Raw genomic sequence first — 8,350 nt, forward strand, 5'->3', positions numbered from 1 at the left:
GCGCCCCCTTCCGGGGGCCCGGGCGGACCCCCGGCGCCAATTCGGGGGCCCCCGGGCACCCGCCTGCGCGCCCCCACGCAAGGGGGGCCCGGGGGCCCCCCCCGGAGCCCGCCGGAGGCCCTGTGCCCCCCGGGGGCCCCGGGCCCCCCCCCCCGGCTCCCTTCCGGGCGCCCCGGGTCCCCCCCCCCCGGCCCGGCCCCCCCCCCCGGCCTCCCCATTCCCCGGTCCCCCCCCCCCCCGGCTGGGCTCCAGCGCCCGCCGTGGACTGTGGCCGGCCGCCCCCCCGTCGTGTGCCCGCTCCCGGCCGATCGAAGGTATTAATTGTTGTATAATGTAGATAGATAGTTGTTGTATTAGTTGTTGTATAATTGTAGATAGATAGTTGTTGTATAACGTAGATAGATAGTAATATTGATAAATTAGAATAGTTAGGTAAAATTTAGATAGGTAGGTAGAATAGTTAGATAAAATAGGAAGATAGATAAGTTGACAGATAGATATAATTGTTAGATACGATAACTAATAGCATAGTAAACTAGTTATTACGATATTTAGTTAAGTAGTTGTATAGGTAAGTACGTATGTACATATTAGGTGACATAGTTAGTTAGTATATGTGACATAGTTAGTTAGTTGTATTTACTAGTTAGTAGTCAATTTATACTATGACTTAGAATGTTTAATTTATTATGGACTAAATGAATTGTGCGTCGTTATATTGATATACTAGATGGAGAACGTAGTGAGCATATATTACGGAGGCACTGTGGAAAGGGATGAATATGGATGTGTTAAGTTTGTTGGCATGCAGTGCGAGGTTGTCATATTCGATGAGAAACCATCGTTTAGTGAGTTGGTTGCAAGGGCTCGGGAGGAGTTACATTGTCATGAAAATGATGAAATCACAGTCGAGGGTATTCTTCACCTAGGTTCCCCTCTCAACATTCAAAGGAAGATGGTCCCAATTCGGTGTGCAGGTCAGTGGGAGAAATATGTGAGGACGGTTATGAATGGTCATTCCCCAAGTGTTGAAGTGGTTGTTCGGCCGGTGGGAGTTGATCGAAATTCTCGTCGGTTTTCCCGACCAATGGGTCAACGGGCACATTTTGATCCTCCCGTCGCAGAACCTGTTATGGACGTGGATGTTGCACCTACTATTCCCGATGCTGAATCTGCCCCTAATGAAGTAGTTGGACATGGTTGTTGGATTGTTGATGATGTGGCGGACTCTCCTAATGGGTTCCTTTTCACTCAGAATGATCCGAGTAAGTGTCTCACCGGTTTCTATTGATAAGAGATAATCCATTCGTTCCATCCACTTATTCTTTACTTATATTTGTACTTGATGGCGCAGGAGATATTCCAGAAAATGTGGATGTGCCTCTAGTTGATGCGCAAGTGCAATGTGGAGATGGATTGCGTGGCTCTAACAATGTTGAAATTTTGAATGATGAAGATGCATACGAGATAGGAGTGGATCTTGATTCTGATGATGATCGTCCTGTTGGAGAGATGACGGAGAGTGATATTGAGATGTTTAGGCGTATATTCCCCGGACGTCGTGATCCGATAGTTAACGAGTTTAGCGACCTGAGTCTTTCCGATCAGGCATTTGCAGAAGGACGTGATGATGAGCTCCTAGAAGCTCCTGAAGCTGGTCCTAGTATGGTTATTGAGGAGGGTAGGGTATTTAAGGACCTTCCCGCATTGAAGAGATGGTTGCAAGCTTTTGCGGTGATACGGAAGAGACCGTACAAAGTGTTGCATTCATATGCGGAGCGCCGTTACACAGTTGTGTGTGACAAGGAACGGTGTCCATGGAGGGTTTGTGCAAGAAAGCAAAATATCACCGGGAAGTGGAAGATCACAAAAGTTGTCGGTCAACACAATTGTGCTGACCATGAGCTTACAGTGAGACATCCGCAGCTAACATCTACCCTCATTGCGAAGCGGTTGATGGGAATCCTGAAGGAACAACCTAACATGAAAGTGAGAACAATTATAAGAACTGTTGAGGAGATTTATGGAGGATATGTGATAACTTATGGTAAAGCTTGGAGGGCTAAGCAGCGAGCGTGGAGGATGATTTATGGGGATTGGGAGTCTGGGTACGAGCAGCTGCCAGTTCTTTTCAATGCAATTAAAGCGGTGAATCCAGGCATGCATTATGAGTACATCCCAAAGCCAAATGCTTGGAAGGAGGACGGGAGGCAGATATTCGGGCGTGCGTTCTGGTGCTTCCCTCAGTCTGTGGAAGCCTTTAGGCTCTGTCGTCCTGTTTTCTCTATTGATGGTACGTTTTTGATTGGCAAATATAGAGGCACACTTCTTATAGCCATATCTTGTGACGCGAACAATATGTTGGTTCCTTTGGCATTTGCATTGGTTGAGAGGGAGAACAATGACAGTTGGGGGTGGTTCTTAAGACTAGTCCGGATACATGTGGTTGGTCCTGGTAGGGAGGTTGGCGTCATATCCGATAGGCATCAGGGCATACTTCATGCTGTGCAAGAACAGATAGAGGGTTATGCACCTTTGCATCATCGTTGGTGCACTCGGCACCTTGCGGAGAACCTTCTTCGGAAGGATGGTGTGAAGGATAATTTTGATCTGTTTCAAGTTGCAGCACGGCAGCTTGAGGACTATTACTTTCAGCGATAATTGGAGCAGGTAAGGACCGCAACAAATGCAGAAGGTCGACATTGGCTTGCTGGTTTGATGAGAGATTTAGATAAGTGGACTAGAGCTCACGACGCCGCTATACTCCTTTGCTACAGATGGCTGGCCTAGATGTCATCTCGTATCAGGTTCATCGTGGGATGCCCAAGTTCAATTCAGCGGCTATAACTGCGTTGGTTGACAGGTACTGTTACTGCTAGTCATATTCATTTTGTTATGTCTTTACATATTATCAAATAATAATCCGGCGAAATGTAGGTGGCGACCCGAGACTCACAGCTTTCACCTCCCGTTCGGAGAGATGACAGTGACCCTACAGGACTGTCAGAAGATGCTGGGTCTGTCGATTCGGGGCCAGCCAGTCACTGGGCCGTGCGTCTCAGATGGTTGGAGAGCACGAGTCGCAACCTTCCTGGGGCGAGAGGTTGAGGAGCTGGGGACTCGCACATCTGGAGTGCTAATCTCATGGCTGCGGGAACACTTCGGCCAGTGCCCCCAGGACGCGGATGCTGAGACAGTTGGACACTACTGCAGGGCGTGGATACTACATCTCTTTGCCTGCGTTCTTTTCCCAGACGCAACCGGTGACACTGCGTCTTGGATGTGGATCCACTGCCTCACTGACTGGCACCAGGCTGGTTCTTACAGCTGGGGATCAGCTGTGTTGTGCTTTCTATACCGGCAGCTGTGCGAGGCGTGCCGTCGGTCTTCGGGCTCCCCGTCAGTTGGTGGGTGTGTCTACCTGTTGCAATTATGGATGTGGTCCCGTCTTCCTGTTGGTCGGCCCGAGATTATGCCGCGTCGACCGTGGTTCCCAGGTGAGCCACCGAGACGACAACCGACATGGGCATATATTTGGGATCAGGTTAAGGTTAGCCATACCAGGTTGGACCGCGCGTACCTGGATTACATCAATGAGATAGACACGCTCACTGCTCATAGTGTAAGTGAATTTTTTTTAAACATGCTTTGTAATCTTTTAGTATAACAACTAACGTTTTTGATTCAAATTTTGCAGGTAAATTGGCAGCCTTACGACGGAGACAATCCACTTCCTTTTCCCCTTAGCTTCGTGTGTGCGGCGGACGATGATATTTATAGGATGGTGTGCCCTCTTATTTGCTTCTATGCTGTCGAGTACCACCTGCCACATCGAGTCGCACGTCAATTTGGGATGAGGCAGATTTGGCCACCACAGGCGACCTCGACTAGTATAGAGTTACACAAGTAAGTCTTTTCCTATTTCATATATTTCGATACTGTTAACTAAATTTTGGCTAACAGTAACGTGTAACCTGATGTGCAGCGTGGATCGAAAGAAGAAAAGGAAGGTCTCCGAGTGGGCCTCGTTCCACCACGCATACATTCAGGAATGGGAGCTGTTCGAGGAGAACGTGGACGAGAACAACGAGCCGCACACAAACAGTGCGTACAGACAATACCAGAGCTGGTACCAAGGTGCGACGCGGCACAGGCTGAGGGAAGCGTGGACGCAAGATGACTACGCCGAAATCCAGTCATCCGACGATGAAGACACGGTGTACGATCAGAGTACTCGTGCTGGAAGGCAGGTGGAGGCAGGACCAATCCTGGATAGGATGGTAAGACAATTGCTTCACTTTTCTTTGTTCTATGTTACGTTACTTAGAGATTTAGATAGTTAGAGAAGGACTTAGTGATCATCTGACTTAATCAATTAGTCATTTAGTGACTTAGACATTTGTTGCTTTAGTGACTTAGTCATTTGTTGCAGGGCCGTACCCTACAAACCTCGGTTAGAGATATAGAGCATATCCGTCCACGAGTTAGGGACCCCGAGATACGGAGCGTCCTAGAGGTAAGTCTCAAATTATTCTTTCTAATCCTTTATTAATACGTTACATTCTTCATTTGTGTAACTTGTTTTTACTACTGCAGTGATTGTCAAATTGGCTTCGCCGTGCCGCTGCTCGTTGTGGTTGCAGGACTGCCACGACGCGAGACGTCCACGTTCCAGCCCTGCGCGTGACAGGCGTCGGTACGTCCACCCAAGGCCCCTCAGGTTCGAAATCAATTGCATCCGAGGAACTCGACGACGATGACGATGACGACGACGATGAGCAGAGGGCCGAGGAGATTGGCCCGTCTCAGCTCCAGGAGGCTCCCTTGACTCAGCCTACACAGGTTGTAGGGGGCACTAGACTACGTCGTCCACGTTCTCCTTACACTCCAGGCACCGACGCCCTTGGTCACAAGGGTAAGGGTAAGACTAGGAGGCAGTGACGACTCTGATTGCGAACTTTGTATCATATGGACTATTGTGTCATTCTGAACTATTTGTGGATTCTATTGTGTCATTCTGAACTTTGTATAAGGACTTTCATTCTGAACTATTGTGGATTCTATTCTGAATGTGTCATATGCTTGTGTCATATGCTTCTATGTTTCTATGCTTGTATTTATATTCACTATTCATCTCGTAATTTTGTATGGATTGCATCAACAAGTAGGGGAAATTCTGCCGAAATTTCGCTAACAATTACCATTTTTATTTTCTACGGATATTTCAGTAGACTACGACTTCGAAATGCATTACATCGCAAAATGAACATATGTCGTCCACAAATTGCGTGTCCTTACTTAAAGTGCATTATTACATGACAACATAATAAAAGTCTCACAGTAGAAAATATTGTTCATAAATAAACCATAGAACTAGAACCTAAATATGGCTACTGAGTGCAACGAGGCCACTTTCCCTTCCTTAAGGCATCGGGATTCTCCTCAACCGCTGCTTTCGCTCGGCGTGCCCGCTCAAGCTTCTTCTCTCTCTCCTCCCTGTTTGCAGCAACCCGCCTCCTTTCCTCCTCTTCCTTGTGCTCCTTTTCCGCAGCCTCCTCTACGAGCCTCTTCTCGTACACCTCCTTCCTCTCTGCATCCCAGCGCATCATATACTCCAAAAACTCCTTGTCTTCAGGATCGATCTCAGTGTCGATCCACTTCTCAAAATCACATAGCGGTGGAGGGGTCTACAACAAATGCAATTGTTATAAAACAAAAAAATTATGGACAATAATTATAAGACAACAACATTTCCTTACCAACATGTTAATGCGGCGCTGACGAAGTGTAGGTTCAAACGCAAAGTTGGAACACATCCAATACCTCTGCCTATACGTGGCATGTTCTTCGGACTTGGCTACCTTGCAAGGATCGCCGCAAAAGCACATCGGCACTGGAACACCACTAGGCAGAGGCAATGGATCGAACGCATTTCCGGTCTTCTTTGCGCCATAACTACAATTTTGTTTATTTGGTTCTATGAATCAAACGCACTTAAGAATAAACCTACAATTAAGGTTTTTTCATTTGATCCACAACAATGAGTATATAACATAACTACGGGCGTTGAGATTACCTTAGTTTCTTAGCTTTTCCACGCCTCGGCATCCTACATTTGCATGAAAACCCTAAGTTCAAAAATGCAAGAAATATATAACGAATCGAGGTGAAAAAAAGGTACGACGGAGAGAGGATACCTTGCTCTTCAGGATCCACGGATCAAATGAAAGTTTCCTAAGCTACAATGTCGATTCGTAGTTTAGGGCGAAGTAGGGAGAGTTTTTACCCGAGAGAGTGGAGAATAATGAGGATGAACTCTCGGGCAGGAAGAAGGGACGGTATATATGGTAGGGGGCTTGGCGCCACGGATCTTGGCGCCGAGGCTTGGCGCCATGGATCTTGGCGCCAAGCCTCCGCGCCACGTCAGCGCGCGCCCGCCACATCGGAGGCAGGGCGTGGGGACCTTGGCGCCAGGGTGGCTGGCGCCAAGACGTTATACCTTGGCGCCAGCCAGCCTGGCGCCAAGCCGAGGGTCCATTTCCGGAATTAGTTTCGCCAGGGGCCTATTTGTGAAATTTTTTCGCAAAAAGGGCCAAAATACAAAAAAGTCACACGAGGCGGAGTGGATGGGCGCGCAGACCCATGCAGATGGGTCCCATATGTCACGCGCGGTTAAAAGCGGAGCGGGGCAGAGCCACGCGGGGGTAGAGAGAAGCAGGGGACATTACGTTGGTTTCTCGAGCTAAAGTTTAGTCCATGTCACATTAAATATTCGGAGATTAATTATAAGACTGAATATAAGTTAATTATAAAACTAATAGAACATATAGAGGCTAAACGATGAGATGAATCTATTAAGTCTAATTAATCCATCATTAGCAAATGTTTACTGTAGCAACACATTGTCAAATCATGAACTAATTAGGCTTAATAGATTCGTCTCGCTGTTTAGCCTCCACTTATGTAATGGGTTTTGTAAATAGTCTATGTTTAATACTTCTAATTAGTATCTAAATATTCGATGTGACGGGGGCTAAAGTTTAGGGGCTAAATTTTAGGGGAGGACATAAACACCCCCGTAGTATAGATAGGAGATTTTTTATTTGTACTGTGTGGGTTGTCAAGGTGGATCCTGCTGACCCACTCCGCACGTACGCACGTGGCAAATCCCGCAGGCAAAAAAAAGTCACAAGGAAACACGATTTGAAAGAAAAATTTGGGAAATTTTTTTGAAAGAAATGTAAGCACAAAGATTTTGTCAAAAATTTTGAAACAAAAAAATTATAAAAAATTCGGAACAAAAGTCCGACCCAAACTTTTGAAGAAAAATTTTGGGAAAAAATTTCAAAAAAATGGAAAGAAAGTTTTGAAAATTGAATAAAATGTTGTGTAAAAACCTTTTGCATCAAAAATTGCAAAAAAATAGAAAAAAAGAAAAAATAAAATGTCGCTCCCTGCAGCGCACCGGCTGGATTCCCCGAAGTTGAGCTCGCCATGCGCCCCCCTCCCCCGAGAGCTCGATGCCGGGGAGCTCGCGTGCTAGCCCGTCGCGAGCTCGCTGTTACGAGCCGCCGTGCCCCCGAGGCAACAACCTCGCCAGTCGCGAGGCCCTTGATGCCGCCGCCAAGCCCCCTCAGCAGAGCTCGCCTCACCCACGAACCTGGTGCCGCCACTCGTGGAGCTCCCTCTCCATGGAAGGCTCCTCGGTGGGATCTGAAGGAGGGAAAATGGAGAAAAGGGCGAGAAGGAATTGGAGAGAGATGGAAGGATCGGGATGGCTTCAGTGGTGACTGGTGAGGATAGCGACGCATTAATTATCGTGGGGCCCTCGCACGTGGAGTGAGAGCCACGGTCGAATCGACCATGCAGTTGTCAGCTCCCGGACGACTGCAACTCAGCATTGCGAGTACAGTGCCCCCATTTATAGTGTGATAGCCCCCTGGTATCGTAAAACACCTAATGCGTGATAATCTCTCTAATGGTTTACTGCACAGTGATATCTCTTACTTTCTTGTCTGTCAAATTTCTAGCCCGATAGTCCATCTAGCGGGTACCCAGATGGTCGATTTATAGGAAGAGAGGATCGCACGACCATGAACTTGATAGTAACGCAAAGCACAAGACAGAGATTTATACAGGTCCGGACCACCAGTGTAGCGTAATACCCTACGTCCTATTTTGAGAATTGTATTGCACCCTGCGCTCGGGTGTTGGTTGTTGTGTTGAGGGATTAGATCGGTTCCCCTCCTAGGGGCACCCCTACCTCCCCTTTTATACTTCAAAGGGTAGGGTTACATGGCAGGACCCCTAGTCGGTTACTATATATGAGATCTAGTCAGATTACAACACG

At 47.4% G+C, this 8,350-nt stretch overlaps 1 protein-coding gene across 1 annotated transcript; it reads left to right on the top strand.

The window, feature by feature from the left end:
• The first annotated feature begins 3,280 nt into the window (after positions 1 to 3,280).
• On the top strand, positions 3,281 to 6,273 carry LOC111258435 (serine/threonine-protein phosphatase 7 long form homolog). The gene is made up of 6 exons (XM_022829678.1): positions 3,281 to 3,403; positions 3,545 to 3,622; positions 3,698 to 3,906; positions 3,986 to 4,280; positions 4,433 to 4,516; positions 6,259 to 6,273. The coding sequence occupies exons 1-6, from the start codon at positions 3,281 to 3,283 to the stop codon at positions 6,271 to 6,273; spliced, it is 804 nt and encodes a 267-aa protein (XP_022685413.1).
• Positions 6,274 to 8,350: the final 2,077 nt, after the last annotated feature.

The sequence above is a fragment of the Setaria italica genome, chromosome IX (assembly GCF_000263155.2).
Source record: "Setaria italica strain Yugu1 chromosome IX, Setaria_italica_v2.0, whole genome shotgun sequence".
Taxonomy (NCBI): domain Eukaryota; kingdom Viridiplantae; phylum Streptophyta; class Magnoliopsida; order Poales; family Poaceae; genus Setaria; species Setaria italica.